The sequence below is a fragment of the Rhyacophila brunnea genome, unplaced genomic scaffold (genome assembly GCF_057557595.1).
Source record: "Rhyacophila brunnea isolate RB1 unplaced genomic scaffold, BYU_Rbru_1.0 scaffold_23, whole genome shotgun sequence".
In the NCBI taxonomy this organism is placed as follows: Eukaryota; Metazoa; Arthropoda; class Insecta; order Trichoptera; family Rhyacophilidae; genus Rhyacophila; species Rhyacophila brunnea.
Window position 1 is genome coordinate 17541645 of NW_028232893.1, and position 23559 is coordinate 17565203.

A 23559-nucleotide genomic window follows, 5' to 3' on the forward strand; every position below is an offset into this window, starting at 1 on the left:
TAGAGCTTGTGATCTTTTGACTTTTTTGGATCCTCGAGAATTATGGAATATTTTAGGTAATCAAGATTTTAGTGTACGATAAAAGACTTGATGAACGCACCTTGCCGTCGTACTGTCCCTCGTCCATGGCGAGGATGACCTCGGGCGCCATCCAGTATGGCGTGCCGACGAAGCTGTTGGCGGGACACTTGACAGCGGCTGAGCCGAAGTCGGCCAGTTTGACAGTGCCATTCTCAGTGAGCAGGATGTTGCCGGCTTTGATGTCGCGGTGGATGCGTCCCAGGTTGTGCAGGTAGCTCAGGCCGCACAGCACGCCTTCGCAGATCGCCGAGATCTCCTCCTCGCGTAGTGGCCTCTTGTGAACCTGCAACACCAATTAAAAAAAGGTTCAGAATTTTTCAAATGAAAATTATTTTCAGCCATGAATATTACTAACACTATTGTCCGTGAAAATATGATCACCATATAAAGATGTTCTTATTTTTAATTAAATGGACTAGGTTTACACTACGCGTGCGCTATGCGGCTATGACCAGGTTCATATCTGTCACAGCTGTTTATCATTTAATAAGAAATCATGTTAATAAACGTGCACTTGGAAGATGCGGCCAGTCGTCATAATGACCAAGATTTTTACTCACATCTGGGATGCAGCCAGAAGACCCTCGGCCAAAGATTACATAGCTAACAAATGAGCCAACATGGACCGATCTATAATTGGAAATGCGACCAGTGGAATGTAATTTTTTTCTTTCGCTCCAGGCGCTATTATAAATATAATAACTATGGTAACATGTTACCAAACATTATATTTAATTGACTAAAATCATCATGAAAATTTTAGCACTGACAGGCAGTTGGCCGCATTTCAGGGCCCCAAATTCTTTTAATCTAGCCCTCTTCACATTGAAAACATTACTGTAGTATTTTTTCCAGAGGTTTCGCAAATAGGCAGCACAAATGTGTTTGTCTATTGTCATTATTTATGGTTTTATTAATGTACATCGGTCTGCTGTATTAGGGAGGATGTCATCAAAAGTTTCGATTTTATAGAGCCATCTATTCCCCGAATTACAAAGCATACAGGTCAAAATTATATCAGAATCTAATTTCAATTACAATCCAATTTGAATGAATCTTCGAGGCATCTTATCTAGATGTCACTGTAATTATATATTAATAAAAAATCTAAAAACAGATGATATAATTACAGTTATTATTTAAACAATGGTATATATATTTTATGGATTTTATTTCAATCGGACTTTTTTATATTTTGTCAGATTATTATAAAAATATACGTGGACCATCGACCTGGTAGTACCTTATAATAATTACTTATGTGAGTTTAATTGGAATGGATTGGATTGTATTAGAATTTGGATTTTACAGTAATATTAAAAAAATATATACATATAATAATATTGTGTAATGATATTTATATGTGATAACAATCTGTGAATTATTGACATTCTCATAGTAATGAAGATAATTAATTAGGTATGGAATCATTAGACCATACACATGATCTCCATAAAAATGGCGTCATAGACTATTTTACAACACATTTTTAGAAAATAATGATTAGGTTACCTAAGTAAAAATATAAATATTATCAATACATTATTAGAACAATCCGAAGATGACAGCCAGTTTGGTGATTTGAAAATAATTAAATATACCCAAAACATTGACAATAATAATTTATTCTCATCATAAGAAAATATACCTAACATCTGAATAGAATAGACCCATAGGGACTCAAAACAGTACGTCGAATGTGTTGATAATTTATTTTGTTTGGCATTCACAAAACGTAGGTAATAATAATATGTAGGCAGGCACACTGCAGGGTTTATTTGGAAAGCATCTGTCAGTCGTGCAGGTACCTACCTAGTAATATATCAATGCTGGCTGCCATCAATGCTGGCTGAATTGGCTCGGACAGGGAACTCAGAAATATTTTTTTTTCTTTTCTGTGGTCTCGGACCATCGCAAACAAGCAATGTTGCGCTAGTTTTAATTTGTGACTAGGTATAAATATGCCAGTCGAGATTATTTTTGGTAGGTAAATACTTCTGATTACTTATACAAATATTGGAAACTGGTTAAGTAAAACCAAATAAGGACTGATCTAATTATTTAAATCTGAATAGGTATTTCCCAAATTAATTTTATAATTAATTTTGACATTATTTAGTTTGCAGATATTTTATAATTAATGTTTTTTTATGTAGCCACTTACAAACATTGTGTCAATTTTATTTTCGATTAATATATATTAAGTAGGTATTTTAATTACTTAACACATTGACTGCAGATTAGATAATTGCTTTTTAATTACCACTTTTAAATAGTATGCTAATTATATCGATTGGCCACCTAATCATTACGCACTAGGTACGTCTTTAGTGTCCAAGTCGATATGCCCTGGATCGAGGGGCCCTGGCACCCCCCAAACATGAAAATTATCAGAATGATTTTAAACATTGAAATTGAAAGCCAATAAACTATACCTTTGGGCTTAGACAAATAAAAACACGGCAAAAAAATGATTTGTAATAATTCTCCAGCACCCTTTTTAGAAAAATTTCTTAGATTTTAATTTCTAACACAAAAATTTCGAAAAAAACAAACAAAATTTTAGAAACCCAATCGCTAATGAACTGTCAAAAAATTCTCGGTGTCCAACTGAATTCAGGAGTGGTGTTGGTCATGGCTGGCGAGGGCTGACAGGGCTCTAGTCTGGGGGCCCGGGTTGTGGGGGGCCCGGCGTGTGGAGTTGACCAGATAAGTGAGATAAACACACATCATAAAGTAGCTTTAATAGTAGAAAAAGTCGCCTGCGGCGCTATTACACTTCATGGCCATGAACATTTTCAATTACTTATATAATTGTGCAATATATTTTTTGATTATTACGTGTCGATACTCGACAGCTCCATTATTAAAGTAGATGTATTAAAAATCGCCAATAATTCACTGTATAAGTACCCTTAATTTGAACTAAAACACAATTTGAAAAACGTTAATGTAGTGTTTCACACTGCCTTTAATCTTAGCGGTAGATAGGGGGCCCGCCAAATATCCTAGCCTGAGGGCCCGTTTCAGGATGTGGGGACCATGGTGTAGGTACACCGAGTGCAATAGACAAAAGACCGATAAACGATAAATTAGGCTGTGAAGAAGAAAAAGAGCCTATGGGACTAATTTACATTCTCCTCCTTGGGCCCCCCCCAATATTAAATCCTGGGTGCGCCACTGCTTATTGGGGTAATAATTAGATTCATTTGCGAAAATTCGCGTTCACATTCACTTGAAGTAATGGTAATAGAATTCAATGCATATAATATATCAAACGCGATAGTTTTTCAGGATATGTATGTCTTTTCATATAAGATGATTCAGGAAAATTAACTTGTACCTACCTACTACGTAAGCGCGAACATTATTTCGTCTAATTGCTTTTTTATAACTGAGAATGTCTCAGGAGCAGTTACCCAAACTGAGGTTGCCATGCACTCAAGTGTGCTTTAACCGAATTTATATGACTAGTCAAGAGTGGCCATGAAAGAAAGGAACACATAAGCAAAATTAAAAATTTTGGTAGCTCATACAAAGCTGATAATTATGAATTATCTAAGGAAGTAAAAACATCTTCACGTTGACAGTATGACGCCGCAAATTTTCTAAATGCAACAAATTGGCTTTTGTGTGACCAGATAGGGCATTTTACTTTTTTTCTTTATTTAAGTAGGTACTTCAAAAATTATCGTTGTTAGTAACATTATATAAAATCGCTGAAATTAATAAATAGGTACCTACCTTAACAATATAAGTTTTAATGAAAAATTGTATGTGTTTGTTTGTGGGGGGGGGGTGTAAATTTACAACACCGGCTGACGGGTGACACCAACCCTATTTACGCCACTGCTCAAATGCGTTGATGATCCGCACACACACAATAGAAAAATTAGAGGGAACGTTGCTAGCAGTGTATTGAAATTGACTGATGAATGTTTGCATTATTTTATCAATATACAAGTAAACAAATGAGAAGACGGCTTAATGTAAATGCTAACATAAATTTCTTAAATTGTTTCAGACCATTCGTAATAAAATATATTACCATGTGCATGCATACTAACCGCACATATCTACATACGAGGTAGGTACCTATTATTCATGCGAACTAGAATCTAATACAGATGACAGTTATTTCGGTATCGAACGTTGTTGCCGCTAGAGGCAGCACGTCCTTGACCGATTGTATTTAATTTTGAAATTAGTAAATAACATAATAAATATAAATTAAAATATTACGTTAAATATATATAAAAAGTGAGAAAAATATATTGAACAGGCCCACGTTTTCGCTTGATGCAATTATTGAAAAATAACCGAATAAAATACATTTTTATTTTTCGTAAAAATCGATTGTTTTTAGATTGAAAAAAAACATTAAAACTATAATTAATTGACAAAAGAGATATGCCAGTTCCAAGAAAACTTATTAAGGCCATTGGACCCGTTTTTTCCTGTCTTCTCGGAATCGCGGAAATGATAAGCATGTTTAAAACGAATTGATACACAATAAACTCTTTATTTATTTAAAATATAATAAATAGTATTCAACTAAAACGTTCTGTGTCATTAAAATTTTTCGAATCGCTTTACTTTTTAAAATAAATGACAAATAGTAAGTCCTGTTTTCGAAATTGGTCAAAACGACTGTCACGCCACAATGAATGTTGAACTTAATAATAGTTTTGCAGGTATATATTGTATGAGAGAAATGGGTAAAACAATACATTTCATTGATTAACTCACGTACTTTTTTTAATTTCAGAAAAATAAAGATTTTAAAGCCATTTTAGTTTGAGTATACATCAGCCAATTTTGAATGATTTTTTCTCACAAAATAATATATACTGCACAATAAAAATATTTTTTTATTATAATATAACATTTCCGTAATACTATAAATAATAATTTATAATAAAAAAATAAATAAAACCCCATAAATTCGGTACAATTAGTGACGCTATATTACCAAAACACGTCGTACATTTTCATGTATTTAACCTGTTTTCAGACAATTTAGAAATATAATTATTTTGCAAAATTAACAAAAAGAGACCATTTGATCGATTAATCCATACAGTTTTTCTAATTTCTTATTTCTAACGTTAGTACATGGTTAGTACGATCTGGAATTTCAACGGGTAAGGACGTCTTTTTTTTTCCCAAAATTTAGTCCGAAGCAATATTATTTGACTCATGGAAAAATGACCTCTACTCTCTTTGCAGTAACAATCAAATTGGCAAGTCGCAATTATTTGTATCATTCTATTCTGAACACAGGACGCATGCCAGGTGTTATAATTTGTGTTGACTAAAATATCAAACATCATTATAGTACCACTGAATGTCAAACTGAAAAAAATGTAGTTTTATTATATTTATTATATTATTTATTATCTTGTAATTGAAATGGTTGCAGCATGTGAGATATTGTAAGATAATTGAATCTAACAACCACGATGGCTACAAGGAAGTACTGAAGGTATTCGTTCGGTGACCCATTTATAAAAAAAAAATATTTTGGTCTTGAGCAGTTTAGATAAAATATAGGTGGACTTTAATTGTTTTGATAAATATGTACCTACTTGGTTAGGCTTTAAGCGATTTGAAAAACTTTGAATGTACTTAATACAGTTTTTATGTACCTGGGTGGCCATGTTTTGTTATTTTCAAAGGGACGTACGTATCCAGGAGTATGTTTATTGGCATTATCAAAATGCGTTTTCCGCTGTATCCGCTTTAACCGAACAGTACCGAAAATTTAAAGTAAAATACGTTTTCGAATGCTGTCATCGTAATGGCCACTGAAACATGTGTCACAATTTTATTAATCGTTAAAATAATAATAAAAAAAGTCTTTTGGGGCACAAAATCACGTATATGTTTTATGATATATGTATTTTTCAGATGGTTTGTGGTAAAATCTTTTTTTTCATACTGCCACAATTCAACTATTCATAATTAACCCGGCACCTGCCTCAAAAATCGTATGACGCACCATAACTACGCATGAATTTCATTATCGTCTTTGTTCTATACTAAAAAAAGCAATAAAAAATATGTCACAGCTCCAGTCGAGAACCCAAAGCCATTAAGATAATTTCGACACACTAAAAAACCGTAATAAATCAGTTATAATATCAGAAACACTCGAACAAACGAATGCTATCCAAATTTGAAAGAACTTACCGCAAGTCGCCATTTTGTAGCAACTAGTTAGAGCTCTGCGCGGTGTGTAATATTTCGACACTTGTGCATACGTTCCCACGAATCGAGCGTTACTAATTTTCAAGTGCATATCGATAAATCACATATTAATGTCTTCGGGTTGAGTCGTAAACAAATATAAAGGGGACCCTTTTAATATATTTAAACTACACAAACACTTCACTTATTGAATATTATTGATAAATTAACACGAACTCACATATTTAAAAAAAAAAACAAATACAATAATAAACCTATTTTAAAATTCTTTAGATGTGTGATATATTTTAAAGCAAGGTGACAGACATAACGCAACATCACACGTTGGGCACATATAGCGAGAGAGTTTTGTTTTTTTCGGATTTTTTTTAGAATTCCCGCATACGAAACATCTTCTTCTAGGCTTATCGGTATTTTGTGTCGGTAAAATGTATTCTGGCAAATGTCCCGTTGCACTTTTGGGCAATAATCGTACGGGATTATCGCTAGTTGACGCTGTCGGCTTAGGCAGGGGTGCATTTGAAATTCTCACACAATATTTGTCCACTAGTTGTTTTATTACACAGAGTTGAAAATCGCCCAATGTTTTTTTGTCAGATTTAATAAATTTATATAAATAAAAAGCATTTAATAAATATAAGTCGATCATGTGGAATGCGACCTTTTTATACCACTTGATCGATTTTCTCATACACGACAAGTTGCTAAGCATCATGTCGGACTTATCTACCGTACCCATATTTTTGTTATAATCTATAACACATTTTGGTTTTTCAATGTTTTCGCCAGTTCTATAGTTCACTTTTCCCGTTGGTCCAAATGATGCATCGTGGAGGGTGGATAGCATGTGAACATCCCTCCTATCGTGCCATTTCAGAGCCAAAAGTGGACTATTGTACTTAGCCTCGGTATCTCCCTTTTTCAGTTTGCTGAACTCTGGCATATCTTTACGATTTTTTCTCACTGTACCGCAAGCATTCGTTTTGTGAGAGTGAAGGTATTTAAAGAGCGCCGGACTCGAATACCAGTTATCACACCATAAGGTGTGACCTTTCCCGATATAGTCTTTCATTAGCGTTGTCACTACCGCACCGGAAATACCGAGATTTTCATTGTCTTGTATGTCAGTCCCTTCCCCACAATAAATTATAAAGTCAATAATATATCCTGTCATTACGTCACACATCACAAACATTTTTATTCCAAATCGATGTCTTTTGGAAGGAATGAATTGTTTAAAAATTAATCTACCCTTAAACACGATTATGCTCTCATCTATGCAAAGATTCTGATACGGTATCATCGTTTCCCTAAAAATTGTTCTTGTGTGTTCTAACAGTAATCTAATTTTAGCTAGTCTATCATTTGAGGCGGTCACACTAGGATCAGAAAAATGAAGCATTTGTAAAATAAGCTGGTATCGATTTCTAGCCATTATTTTCCCAAAAATGTCTGCATGCAGGTAAGGATCGGTACTCCAATGTTCCTCTATCGACGTGTGCTTATTTCGAGTCATCAGCATTGATACGGCAAAAAATGTATACAACTCCGGCACTGACGTGTCTGTCCAATTGTGTGACCGCGATTTCGGTCCGAGGTCTCCCGCACTGTACGAATGGTTAAAAAATGTATTCGTTTGGTTCACTATTTCCGACATTATATTTTTATTCAAAAAATGTTCAAAGAAAAGACATTCGGGAGAGGATTCGTCCAAGTCGTTCGATGTCACGCCAGATCGACAATCATTGAATTCGTGAACTATTGGAATATACGGACCAGTTCTCCATGACCGCAAAAATTCAATTGGCTCGTCAGAGTCCGTATCGTCAACATCATGATCAGTCTCATGTTGTTCCAATTCCTCTTCCGACATGTCATAATCTGAGTCCAATTCCTCATTAGTACGCACATTTTCTTCCTCCATATTTACGCACTATAAAACTATGAAATGTTTTTAAAATGTTTAACTACAGTATTAAGAAACGCCAAATCACAGAAACCATTAAACTCACACACCATAGTTATTGATATCAGTATTAATTTTCACATTCACTAAAATGGGACACGGTAGACAGTACAAAAAGTATTTTAAAAATCGCGATAAAATAAAATCATACGTTCAATAGTTAATCATGCCAGTTTTAATGTGATAAGTACACCAGACAGCAAAAAAAGTATTTATCAACGATTGCGGTAAATATTCAACTTGTATGCGATAAATACAATCCCGCGCAATGGCCCGCTCGGTTGAAAGTCTGTCGTATACTGCGCAGACGCGGCGCGCAGTTCAAACTGATTTCTGTCGACCGGCAAAACTTGGCCGTACGAATTGGTTCGAAACTTTGGTGATTATTTTATATTTAGAACCAATGCTTTTAAAATATGTCATAGGTGGCAGGAGAAGGACAAATCAGGCCAAATTTACGTGAAAAAATCAGTCCCGTATGATAAATATGGACGCGGTGGCATCGATTTATACACATGCGCATTGCGAATTTGGCCGATTTGTACAAGGTGTGTGACATCGGCGCCGGCCGGGTTAATTGTTTGTTAAATTTTTCATAGTGATCTTTGACTTAATAGGTAGGTGATAAAGTTTTTACCTTACTTTATTGTATTAATTTATTGTTAAGTGAGAATTAGCTGCTTTCGTTGTCAGTGTGTATTTGATGAGTGCGCATAGTGCCTGACGATGTCGAAAGGCGAAACCAGGATCGCATAAAACGACTCAAATGAAATAGTACAAAACTTAAATCCATTAGAATTTAATATATTTAATGCCGAGTTGAATTGAATGGAATCACCTTAGGCATTTATTAGTAATTATTTAACACAAGTAAAAAATATAATGAGGTAAGAACCTAGTTCATTGAATAATAAAAACAATATTACTCTTTACATCACAACTGACAAGATTTATATGAATTGTATATTGCCTGAACTCGTTGATCCTAGACTAACACGGTTGATGGATATAAGAAACCCTCAATATAATAATTATATTAGATGCTATCAATAGAGAAGAAAAAAAATTTAAAAAATAATAATTTATAATAGTTATTCTAATACATTACATACCGTTAAGCCTGTACACTAATTAAAGAACCAATTATCAATTTTCTATACACTAATGCTCCGATATCCTCCGCGGCGACCAAAACGTACTGCCGTCAAATACACGTTATTATAATAATGGTTTCTTAAATCTTGATTGTTGCGTACTAAATTTAAAAAAAATTGTGCCTCGACAAATATTCATTGAATTGCTTTCTTTTATGAGTCATGTTTTTATAATTCAATAAAAACGCAATAATAACAGACATCTTTTATGCCAGCTTGTGAATGTTTTAAACTTATAATTTGTAATGTTAGCTCATGAAAAAATGAATAACTTTTGTATTCATACACACCGATATATATAAATAATATACCAATTTGAAACACCTCAGAAACATACATAAGTATTAGATTTTTTTTTGAAAAATATTTGGACTGAATTTGAACCTACAATATGATAGGTTCAAGAAAAGGTGTCACTTCACAAATTCAGCATATCAATAATATGAGGTTTTTATTTGGAGGTCTACTATTTTTATTATTATAATTTATTCTACCTACCACAAAAATGTTTATAAAATATGTTAGAAAAAAAAATATTATTAATTCAACACTTTTAAAACCTCTATTTCGTATCTACTCCCGGAGACGCCGCCTTAAACAATATTAAATCGGATAATTTTGTTTCAAGAAATTACTTGGAACAATAAATATTTATTTTAGTAAAACCCTTATTTTTAGCCGTTTTTTCAAATTTGTCGCTTTCTCTTTGAAATAAAAAAATATATTTTATTTTTCCCATTGTATTTAGATAGGTATCGATCGATTAAAATATGTTTAAAGCTTTAATTTGATAATGAATTTCTATGCCTCTCCCCCTTAATTAACTATATTATTATGTATATGTATGTGGCAGTGGCGAGGGCTAGAGGTAGGCTGTTCAGATTCTACATAAATAGTGCACACTAAACTTATTTGTTTTCATTCGACTAAGAATACAATTTGCAAATGGTGCTGGTTAGTTTTTAAAATTTAATCAAACCCTGCCTTACTAACAAACAATATCTGTACATTTTAGTCTTCGACCTTATCTAGATTGTGCGTATTTCATCGCACTTTTCGCTCGAGTACCAAAAATGTGCTGAGCGTTTCATTTGGCAGTGAACAAGCTAGGTGACATAATACATTTTTAATCAGCATAAAAAAAACAAACGAGAGTGCAAGAAGAAAGCTTGACAACTCAATTATTGTGATACACGGTTCCTTTGAGGTTATATGTGTATTACGTGATAACTTGCAAGATGTATTCTCGGCAGTCTACAAGCTAGGTGACTTAATTTATTTTGGAATAGCCATAAAAATTCTTACGTTGAGCGCAAGGCGGTTATAATTAATTGTGCGCTTGTCGCGTGACACTTAACACCCTGCGAAAGCATATAGACGGCTCAATTAGGTAACTTGTACCTGGAGAACGGGCGACTTGTTACGCGCAAGTCAAAGACAAGGCCTTAGTTCAATGAAAACAAATACGTTTTAAAGTTTAGTGTGCACTATTTATGTCTGATCTTAACAGGCTAACTACACCCTTTGCCACTGGTATGTGGTAGGTAAAAATATTACAACAGTCCAACTGTGTTTAGCTTCATTACTTTATGAACTGAGATTGTGGAATAGCTGACAATTATTGTTTTTGTTCCGATATAGCTTCCACTTTTTACCGTTAGATGTCTCTATAGTTTTTTATACTATAGACAAACTCATACAAAAACAAGAATAACCAACAGAAATAATGAAAATTGTGGTATCTCTTAATCATATCGAAGTTCCATATATGTAATTCCATAGTCATTTAGTATTAAGACCAGCTGATAAACAAATTTCAATCAAATGAATGAACACTAAGTAAACAAAAAGAGGCCATTTTTGCTTCCAAACTAATCTACACACCACTTATCTTATCAACGTATTATCATATTATATTACAAGTATTCCAAGTATAGCAGAATCATTACACTACATCAGCGTTTCCCAATTAAAATTAGTTATGGGACCCTTCTACACAACCCATCAATTTGAATTGAATGAATTCATAAAGAAATTCCATCAAGAGTCTTCACAGTTGAGGTCCAAAATAACAACTTATGAGACAGTGAAAATATTTTATTTCTTTTTAAAAATGTCTCTACAGTACACTACCGTCATTGGGCCTCATGGCCTTTGTAGTGTTAAAAAAGAGTAAGTAAGAATTTTTTTGTTAATAATAATAAATGACATAATTTTCGATTTTTTTAACATTTTTTTTTACCCTTCTGTCTAAATTATTTACATTTTGTAACATCACATTATTTATCAGGCTCACTCCCCCTTAAGGGCGTGATGTGATATATGGACGACCCCTTTTTAAATATCTTAGCCAAGATATGACATATTTCAAAACCAACCATGAGATGTTTGCTAATGGAAATTTACGATACAACTCTTGCCAAGGTTCAAACATTTTAACGATCGATTCGATTTTTTTAGCCATACGTTTTGTATTTCATAATTCGATATTGGGTCCCGTCGATTTCAAAGTAACGTGGTTCTACTGCACCCATGTGTTTACATGTAATTTTAATTTATTGCGGTGAAATAACGGTCGACTTTGTAAAAACCGTGTCTAAACTAAAAACGGCGACCCTCGCGTAACCCCATTTGAGAAACGCTGCATTACATAGTTGACTGTCAAGCTTATCATTGTAAACATTGAAAATGAAAACAAAAATTATCCAATGTTGTGATGATTCATTGCCTGCAAGGAAATTTGTAAATGAGACATTTTTCTCTGGAATTTTCGCAATTAAAAATAAAAACAACATGACAGTACCAGAGATAAGATAAGATGAACGGAATTGAGATTTATTGTATTTTGTTTAAATAGAAAAATGGGAAATCTCCTAAAGATTGTATCCATGAAATCATGGTAATATGAATGCCATGCTCTAATTACATCAACACACTCGCACACTTAACGATTTTTGCGCATCTACGTATCTTACCAGATATTTGGCAGAGCAGTCCAAGTTATAGTTTAAGTATGAATTCATGACATTTGTAAAATGTTAGATCATACCAACCAATGTTTTCCACATATTACAATGCTAAATTCTATTGGTCTGCGTGAGGTGAGTGGGTAAGTCAGACAGCAGGTTTAATCCAGACAACGACCATCGTAAATCGAATCTAACATATTATTTTTGTCTGTTCAAATAATGAGTTAAGTGCGGAAACTACGTATTACGTATTTTGAAGGAACACATCCACATGACAAGCCTTCAAACTCGTTGAATTCGAAAAATAGAAATTTGTCTATTTCGCTCAGAGCTCAATGAAACAATTCAAAATGATATTTCCCAATCATGACAGTCAGTTAGGAGTCAGCTGATATAATATAGCCATTAACGTTCAAAAGCACTCCAATCTTTAAGTATGTATTTGGGAAATATGATTACCATCATATCAATATTTCCTTTGAATTCACCGAAAGATGTTAACGAAGAAACACTTTCTTCTTCACATTAAAAAATATATTTAGCAAGTGCTAAAATAGTATCCTGCAAGATAGATAAGTAAATTTGTGAGTTAAATGTTGGCAATCCTGTAGGTAATTTGTGGGTAATTACTGAAATCAATTAATCCTTACCTCGATGATATCTGAAGCTGAACCGACACAATATTCCATGACCAGCCATGCCGTGTGCTCTCTCAAATAGCATCCTTTGTATTCTATGGTGTTAGGATGATTCAGTTGTTGAAGAAATCTGTAATACAAAAAAAACCAAAGGTAAATCTGGAGCCGAAGGCAATTTAATCCAAATTTGCTTACACTATACACTATATTGATGATACAGCTAATGGATGTGTGACCACTCCCCTCGCTTCTCAACCAGTTCAGAAAGATATTCATCAATAATAACTAACCGCCAATCCTACCTTACTAACTATCTAATGCAGAGATGCATAAAATATCTATGTTACATTTGAATATGTGTTATGTAGAGTTTATAATCGTATATTATTTAAATTTAAAACCAATTTTCTCAACTTGGTCACTGGTGCACTTGTAATCATTGTTCAATCCTCGGGTTCTCATTTATAGTTTGCATAGGAAATGAATGAAGTCATCAATCTGACAGGAAGTGCCGACAAATAATTATTATTATTACATAATATATCCCCATAAATTTATATTGTACATAATGTCAATACTATATCATTGCAATAAACTGTATCTGACTTGGAATGTCATCTTTTATTTATTTTTGTCACAATTTCGATTTTATAATTATGAATACTTTTTAGAGTTCTGGGGCTCACACAGTCAAAATGCATAGTTACTCCAAGAGATGGCACCACTTGTAGAGGGCATCCTCTTGTATGGAACATACAAATCTACAATATTATGAGTAGCTTGGTATCAATCAAAAAATCAGACAAACGCCACTTCCCACTAAATTCATGTTTTAATTGATTATGGTAGTCTAAGTGATAATCTTTTCAAAAAATCCACATAAAGCATCAAAAACAAGTCATTTAAATATAGATTTTTGAGTTAAAAGTTTGTATATTATATCAAAAACGGACACTAGGGTGGACGTATTCTATAAAGATCCGACATAAATGGTACACACCAAACTTTGTCAGTCAAGCGTATTTATTTTTATTGAACTAAGACTACAATGTATAGATAGTATTGGTTATTTGTTAAAATTCAATTAAACCCTGCCTAATCCAAGCCATAGTAGATAATAGTCAAAAATATTTGTGTATCTATAAAATATCTAAAATTTTACCATTAAACCATACATAATTTTTGATATTTTATAGATGAATTTAAAAAAAAAAACTAACCAACAACATGTGTAATATGGATTCTTAATTCAACGAAAACAAATAAGTATGAATGAAAAAGTGTGCACTATTTTGTCGAATTGCCCATAACATACCAAAACTATTATGATTTCGTTTAGGCAAGGTTTTATTGATTTTTAAAAACTAACCAACACCATCTGTAGATTGTAGCTTAGTTCAATAAAAACAAATACGAATATTTGACAGTTTGATGTGCATAATTTATGTCGGATCTTAATAGCCTACATCCACCCTTTGCCACTGATTTATAGTCCAAATTATTTGTATTCAATACAATTTCTACCAATATAATAATCAATTTTGACCAATAAACAAACACTAACATGTTAAGGTTGGCTTTATTTACATAAGATAATAATATTATGCAGTTGAAAATATTTGTAGAAATAAATATTTCGGGAAAAGACTTCCGACCGTATCTATCTGATACTTCATCGAATAGTTCACGGTTTATGCCGAGAAGGAATATTATTCATCATACAGAATCATCAGGAAGTGTAATGATAATGAGAACTAATCAGTTTTCCGAGAAGTAGTTTATTTATTTGTTTACCACAAAACAATGATTCTCTTCCATTAAAAAAATGCATCAACTGATCAAAGTAAATAATCACAAATATATGACACTACTAATTTCAATTGAATCAGAGGATTAATTTTGTTTTTTATTTAACGGATAATTCACAAAATTTGAGAATGCATCATTCTTTATTGAACATACCTAAATAAAGTTTATTACATAAATTATTAGCGTGTCCAAGTGTCCAAAAGTCCATATTATTGGTACCTTGATTCAACCACAAAAGTTGATTGCCAATATTATCGCAATTTGATAAGTGCTTCAATTGTATATACAACTACTTCACCATGTTCGATCCTAAGAGGATCATATGGGCCTCCACAGAGTGGCGGTTGTATTAACAAATTTTCTTTTTACGAGAAACGGATGTTAGCCACTTGCTCAACCTATTAGGTATACACAAATTGAAAAACAAATGTGTATTTGCCAGACCCAGGATTCGAACCTGGGACCCAGGACATTACAATCAGATGCTTAAGCCGCTCGGCTATCGTGGGGCCGTATTGTATATAATACTAGTTAAATTTCTAGTAACCGTGTAGGCCGCAGGAAGCTTAATTGGTAAAGCACATTGGCCAGATCCCAATGAGTGTGGGTTCAAGTCATGCCTGGCGTCGTATTCTTTCAAAGATTTTTTCTAATATTTAGGTAAGTTTCTCAGGTGCATTCAAATAATATACATATTATCATGATCTTACAATGTCATAAAAACTATTATCATCATCAGGAGCACAATAATTTATTAGTAACTTCATCTAGGCTGCTAAACTTAATTAATTAAACTTGCTGCAAGTTCAGTAATGCATCTTCTCCAATTATGACAGACTTTGTCATTCTACAGATTTAATGTACAAGTCCCAAGACATAAAGGAGCACAGACTTTACGAGTATCTTGTAAAGCGTGCTTTGGGTTTTTTTTTTTTGAAACTAAAAATGTTTGAATAGACCAATGTAGCATTTGTCCACTGACATGTTTCACTTATTAATTTCCTCAGTGATACCAACAAGATGTTTCACGAGCAAACCAAGGTAGACAGACTGTATCAAACTTATACGCTACGCTGTCATCGTAACTTTAGTGATACTGATAACACACTCTCACTTAACGGATGCTCAATTGAACAGAATTTCGGTATAATGGAATTGAAAAATTTCCACTGAACGGAAGTCAAGTGTATTGTGATTAATAAATACTCATACCGAGTTAAATTATTTCTTTATAAGTCAAGATAAATGTAAAATAATTGTTTTCGGGAACTGTGCAATGATGCGCAATGATAACCCATGTTCAAGTCTCAAGCAATAGATGACTAATAAGTTTGCGGCATACCTGATTTCCTTGAGGATATCCTGCCACTTTTCAAGACTCTGCTTGCCGAGGTAGGACATCTTCTTGATGGCCACGATCTCCCGGGTGAGGTTGCATCGGGCATAGTAGACGGCCCCGAAGGAGCCGTGCCCGATCTCCCGCAGGTCTTCGAATATCTTCTCGGGGTCATGCTTGTTGAACAGCTCCGCTATCTCCGGATCCTTCAGGCTGCCAGGCCTTGGCACCATCGGCATCTTGAGCCCTGCGCAATCGACACTAATTAATCAACTGACTTTCAATACTTTCTTGGGAAAAATGAAATAATCATTGGATAGGTACTCATAAATTCACAAAATTAGACAGGATAAGTCCACAGTACGTGCCAAGGTAAATTATCAATAAGGAATACAGTATAAACATAGATTCGAAAACAATCTTGAGGATCAAAGACCAGAAAAGACAGGCACAGGTCATGTAAAAATTGTAAACTTTACTGCCAGAAATATATGACAAAAAAAATAACAATCAAGGTGTACCTACACTACAGAATATGTTGACAATGTTTATGATCATAAAAGTATATTTAGAAGAAATAGCTTTCAGTCATTTGGCCAATAACTTAAATAAATAAAGTGCACAGTCAAAAACAGTTTCATACATGACGACAAATATTTAGTACATTTTACTATGTGAAAAAATTTAAGCGAGCTGTGCCTAATATAGACCAACATACATCTGTCCATAAACAAGTAATGATTTTATAAAAACAAACAATTATACAAAAATGATTCTATACATATGACCATGATGCAAATGATGCTGTTAATTTCAAATGTTTGAGACTTTCACGGTTGTTTTTTAACGTAATAGGTTCCTCTCTTGATAATGGCCTTTGCAACAAGCCCGAAACGTCGAGGAAAGAAGGAAGTACTCACGGTGGAAACCCAAGAATCAAATACGTTAATTTCAAAGTAGATAATCACCATATTCCACCATTCTGAGATAATATCGTAATCACAAAAAACCATCGAACATATTTAAGACAGTTTAAAGTTAATCGTAAAATATAAAAAATGGCGACCAATGGATATAAATGACTTTGTAATCAACCTCAGGTTTAATTCTATTTGGCTAACAGAGTCAGATTTCATATTTAATAAATAAAAGTAAAAATGGAATTGTTTTGAACATGAATCATGATTTGAATGATGTGGACTGTCTCAAACTATATTAAATTTGATAGCAATGTCTGCAGGTACAGACATGTGATGAATTTCAAACAAATAATTGCGCATGTGCATTAAGTATATAGCAGCAAAAGTTAATGTTTATAATTTTTATGGGGATATATTATTATGTATAATATTGGACTGGACTATAGGCACCGGAATCTCTAATGTGTTAGAAAACCAGATGCAGTGATCGATACAATGAATTCAAAATATATTATAACATTTCTTAGTATTAAATGAAGAAAAAAATTTGCGGTCATATTTTGAAGAATGTCAATGAGCGTCACAAGAAATAAACACAGTTTTAAAATATGAAGTAAGAGTGTTTAAAACATGCAAAGTGTCACACTCGATTCCGATGAATCACCGAGCCAAAAATTACACAGCCTGGCCACACGGTGTACAGGGTTTTTTTTTTGCTTTTCTTCTCACACTCTTTGGGTAACATTCTCAAATGCAATGTGGATGTTATTTATGGAGAAACATCACGGCATGCCCGAATTACATAATCGTATATTACAAGCTTCGGATATTTTCCTCAAAACAGCAGTCGTTAAGCATGACTCCTCGTCCCAGAATAAATATTGCATGTATCGATGAATTAGTAATCGAAGAGGTGAGGTCCCAAGGGGAATAAACAATTTTTTTCTTGCATTTTCGAATAGGAATCTAACTTGCAAACTATGAATCTGATATATTAAATAATGTTAAACATAGTGTTTTCTAGGTTGGAAACATCTTAAGGGCGGACATGCTCAGCGTGGGTCAAAATGGAGCTTTTTTTCTATTTTCAAAGCATGATCCTGGACATTCCTTAAACGTTGTAGATAATCTATTTATATAATTTTGAAGCCTTATTATCCTTTATATTTATTTTAAACATTTGATGACTGTATAAAGTATTTTTATTACATAAAATAGTATTCTTTTAAACCTCTCGCTCTAATGTTTTCGAATATAGTCATATTTCAGTACATAAATGTGCAGTGGTGTTGAGATTTTTTACATTTATTAATTTTTAAACGCATTTATATAACTATCAGTATAATTTATGTCGACATTATTATTACATATACAAGTAACACTAAACTGGGTTAGGAACAGTTGTTACAATACCATAATATACAGTACTCTCTCAGTAATCCGCCACCCCAAAAACCAGACAAGTGTCCAATTAGTGAAAGCGGCAGACTATAGTGCATACATACAAAATATGGTAAAAATTAAAACAGGTATTTCGTAAAAATAGTTTTTTTTTGAGAAATTTGTACTAGCAAATTACGGTTTTATTTATAATCAAAATCAAGTATTTTTTACTAAATTATACATATTTATTAACTAAGTTTATCAACTAAATATTAAACAGTAAATCACTTGACACAACCAGTTCGTCAGCTGAATGCAGAACTATTCTAACTTACATTTTTGATTTTGATCATGAAATTTTTGAGGAGACAGTTTTTTGAAACAACTTATTGAAATTATTTATTATCTTTATGGATAAATAGATGCATCATATATTAGTAGGATTATTTATGAAAAAAATGGTGCATACACTTGTCCATATAAATGATAAATAACTGAAGTAGGCTGTTTCAAAAAACTCTCTCTTCAAAAATTTCAAATGTGAGTTAGAATAGTTCTGCATTCAGCTGACGAGTTGTTCTGTGAGGCAGATATTTTTGAATGGCTTAGGATTCCTCACTTTCCCTATGACCAAAAGCTTCAGTTTGTGTGTCCCGGTTGCATTGGAGCACAGCATAATTGTGATGCGGTCCTTGGGCACTTTCCTCCCTGGTACATTACTTTCTTCGCGATGAATGTACGTTTTACGAAGGAGAAGTTTCCAAAATAAACCCGTCTCATCTGCGTTATACCTATACTTGTACGTGGCGGACTACTGAATTTGACAATCGAATACCAGCGAATTATAGAGCTTGATTTTGTCCTTTCAACTAGTAAATATAGCGGCGGATTATAGAAGTTGTCGGCTAATCGAGCGGCAGATTAATGAGAGTGTACTGTATATTATATATTAATTTATGTGAGAAAAATGAATCAAAAATGCAACTGCTTTGTATGAATATAGGTAACCAAAAATTTTCCATGAATACTCCACGAACTCCTGTGTTTAAAATATCGATATTACTTTCATAGACACGTACCTAATTTGAATGTTAAATTATTCAACTTGTATCCTCAGGTCCTAATCATTCATTACATATTTTTTTATAAGAAACTAGTGAACTTGCAGTGTTTATTAATTTGACTTTACTCTGTCAACATTCAGATTTAAGCCAACCGCCAATGATATATATTGGAAACTGTTATTTTGGTAAATACTCCACGAACTCCTGTGTTTAAAATATCGATATTACTTTCATAGACACGTACCTAATTTGAATGTTAAATTATTCAACTTGTATCCTCAGGTCCTAATCATTCATTACATATTTTTTTATAAGAAACTAGTGAACTTGCAGTGTTTATTAATTTGACTTTACTCTGTCAACATTCAGATTTAAGCCAACCGCCAATGATATATATTGGAAACTGTTATTTTGGTAAATACCTGATTTTGAGGCTTGACAATGCCTAAAGGTGAAAACCTGATCGTAAGTGATAATTTATTATAGAAAATCGCACAAATCTCTGATAAATTAGAATGTAATCATACATTTTGTTAACTATATCAATATATATATATATATATCATTTAGTGGCATATGGATATACTACTACTCATGTTCAGTCCTTAGAGCAGGGGTGGGCAAACTGCGGCCCGCGGGCCGCATGTGGCCCGCCGGGTATTTTTTTGCGGCCCGCCATCATTAATTGTACTTCTGATTACGAATAACTTTTTTATATATTTTTTAAAAAATATTGACAATAGATTAAAATTTGAAGAATTTGTTGTTTTGTAAATGTATTATCTCAGTACGTCTTCCTTGCATCTCGTCTACACTATGTAACCACTATTTTCTACGTTGAACATCGTGACACATTTAAATACTTTTAACTCCGCGTTGGAAGGAAACAAAATATATGCCCATGTTATGGTAAAAAGTTTGAATGGATTTCAATTAAAACTCAAGTTATTCCTTCGACAAATATCGAATAACAACGTGGACCACTTTCCAACTTTGAAGTTGGTGAATATACCAGAATATAAATTTGAAGAATATGGTAAAATTATTAAAGCTCTGAATGACAATTTTTCACAAAGATTTTTTGGTGAGCTACAACTTGCGATTATTGATCTGCAGTGTGACACTGATTTAAGAGAATTGCATCGTCGTGAAGAAATCTCCAATTTTTATAATGCCCTTAATTCAGACAAATTCGACCAACTTAAAGATTATGCAAGAAAAATGTTCGTTATTTTTGGATCAACCTATATATGTGAACAAATATTTTCGATCATGGACCTCAATAAAAATCCTTGACGGTCAAATATCTCCGATGCCCATTTACAAGCAGTTTTGAGAATATCAACTACAAAATTAACACCTGAATTAAAAAAAAAAAAAATTTCTTCTCATTAATTTCATTACAACATTTTCACAACAACATTAAAACAGTTTCATTCTTCTCATTAATTTTTTGTAATGTTTATTTTTCGTGATAATAAATAGTGTATATCTAAAAATTATATTTTACTTGCGGCCCGCCGCTCATTTTGAATTCTTGAATTTGGCCCTCCATCCAAAAAGTTTGCCCCCCCCTGCCTTAGAGGATCATATGGGGCTAAACAGAGTGGCGATTGTATTAACAGATTTTTGTTTTTATGAGAAATGGATGTTAGCCACTTGCCCAATCTATTTGGTCCATACTCTTGACTCCAAACACAAATTGAAAAACAATGTGTATTTGCCAGATCCAGGATTCGAACCTGGGACCAACGACATTACAAGCCAACGCTTAAGCCGCTCGGCCATCGCAGGCGTTTAGGGATATAATATTAAGTGGTAAATAGGACTTCAGAGCTAATAAGCTTTAAGTCGACACTGATAAGCCAAAGGGCTGTTAGTGACAATTTGCAACTCGACAAGGAAGCAATTTGAATTTTTTTTTGTTGGTTTCGTCAAATATTTCTTTACGAAGGGAGCCCACGTGATTTATAACGTTAAACATGATAAATAATTTTGGCCCAAATTGTGAACTGACTGAGCGATATAAATATTTATATTTTATACATTGGAACAGTGAAAGATTTTTATTTAAGTATTATATTTTTGTTATTTCAATTTATTCAATTTCCATTTATTTTTTAACATATTGTGGACATAACAAATTATAAGTTTAAGATGTTAACAACGACATAGGTATACGACATCAGGTTTGCTAAGCCGCTAAGCTAAGGGCATTTTGACAAAAATTAATTATTTATGGGAGTGGATAGTTTATATTGTATCATTAAGAAATTGCGAAGTTACAATTATTTTTTTGGTAGCATAGCAAAAAAAATGGATGACATAACCGATAAAATTCTTGTTTCAAATTCTTCTCCTGTAGAATTATATTTCACCCCTCTGGCTTAGCAATCTAAAATATATGATACACTGCATTTTTGTTGTAATAAATTATTCTAAATAATAAGGGTTCAATATTTAAAGTCAGTAAGTATGCGGAGTTTGACAGTAATGCGATGTTTATAAAATACTACAGCCAAAGCTAAATCTCATAAGAACAAAATTGAGATAAGTACTTACAAGCTGCAATTGAATTTACAATAAAAAAATGATTGCAGCTAATTTCATTATTACTGTATAGGTATAATATAAAAGTTTTTGGTTTGAATGTATTTTATATTTAGATATTCTGTTCAATTTTGCTGCAATTTGAATTTAAATTTCACCTTAATTAAAACCACCATTCAATAGTATTATTATAATTGATAAATTAAACGATGACTTAGATAACTTGGTGGCACTCTAATTAAAATCACCTAATAGGTATTCATTAAAAATTAGAAGTCTCATCAAGGATTTGACAGCTATAATAATGTAGGAATATTGGATCAGTACCTATGGGTCATTTTTATAGACAATAAAATTTAATTATTTTTATTGTTTATGACTCAAATGAAATTTTTGGGAAATGTCAAAATGTTTTTTTTTACCTGGCGTATGAGACCCCGTGTCCTGGAACTACCCCCTGTGTCAATAAAAAGTCACTTGACGGCGAGTTTTTGCCATTATTTACGGCAGCGTATCTGCAACAAACGGAAGCGAGAGATAATGATAACAAAAATACACAACAGTGGCCACATGCACCACCGAGAAATGTCAATATAATGTTGATAGCCCCTCCCCAGACAAAGACAATTTCGCAGAAATTACGCTAAAATCGATACGTAATTGCACAAATCTCAGCGGGTGAAGCGATATCGCGGATGGATTTCACCCTCGCATCGGCAATACGGTCAATTAAATTAATTTAACTCGCACTAGGTGAGAAATTCAGACCCACCTCAATGCATCCTTCCTGTCTATCCTAACCAAAACGACAAATCGACTTATTGAAAAACATTTATTACAGAGGCGGAGGCGTCGGATGAGCCCCGGGGTCGAACGAATGGATCAAAACATTGCCTGCGATGCAATCGCACAGACGTCGGGATCGAATAATGGCAAAATAGCTGGCACTTACCATTGAGATTTCGCCTCAAAATGGCGATTGTAGATCGTGCGCAATGTTGAAGATTTTCTGTTTTCACGGTACACCGGCACAACTTTCACATTTTCAGTAAACAGACACAAAAGCACTTTCCGAAATATAACTTGGCGCTTAACTTTAAGCAGAATTTGGATAAAACTGACAAATTTAAAGCTTTTTTAGCTTTGCTTTCGCGATCTATCAGAATCAGACTTCCCGATTAAAGAAAACCGGCCTCTAGTGACACAACTGCAAAGTTGGAACTGCAATAGGAATAAATTTATTTATCACTGGCAATGCTAAAACATTCAGAATTTTTTCTCCACTGTGCAAAAAGTAAGTTAAACGTTCTCAAAAATCGGTATAATTATACAATATATCGATACTAGTACCTAATCCTCTTCACAAACGCTTCATTGTCATAACCGGCATTCTGTCATCATAGGCTCGACCCAGCCTCATCAATAGATTGAATGGGAATATCAAATTTGTAAATTTATTGTGGCCGATTATAAATGAAT

General features: G+C 33.3%; 1 protein-coding gene across 2 annotated transcripts in view; it reads right to left on the reverse strand.

Moving 5' to 3' along the window:
• The window catches only part of Tao (Serine/threonine-protein kinase Tao), a 45158-nt gene extending 21878 nt beyond the window's left edge, over window positions 1-23280 (reverse strand). For both annotated transcript variants that reach the window (XM_085950629.1, XM_085950627.1), the window contains exons 1-5: window positions 23033-23280; window positions 22503-22595; window positions 16170-16410; window positions 13031-13148; window positions 101-364 (exon numbers count right to left, since the gene is read on the reverse strand). In XM_085950629.1, coding sequence (XP_085806755.1) covers window positions 101-364; window positions 13031-13148; window positions 16170-16402 — 615 coding nt within the window. In that variant the 5' untranslated portion in view covers window positions 16403-16410; window positions 22503-22595; window positions 23033-23280. The remainder of the gene's footprint in view (window positions 1-100; window positions 365-13030; window positions 13149-16169; window positions 16411-22502; window positions 22596-23032) is intronic.
• Window positions 23281-23559: the final 279 nt, after the last annotated feature.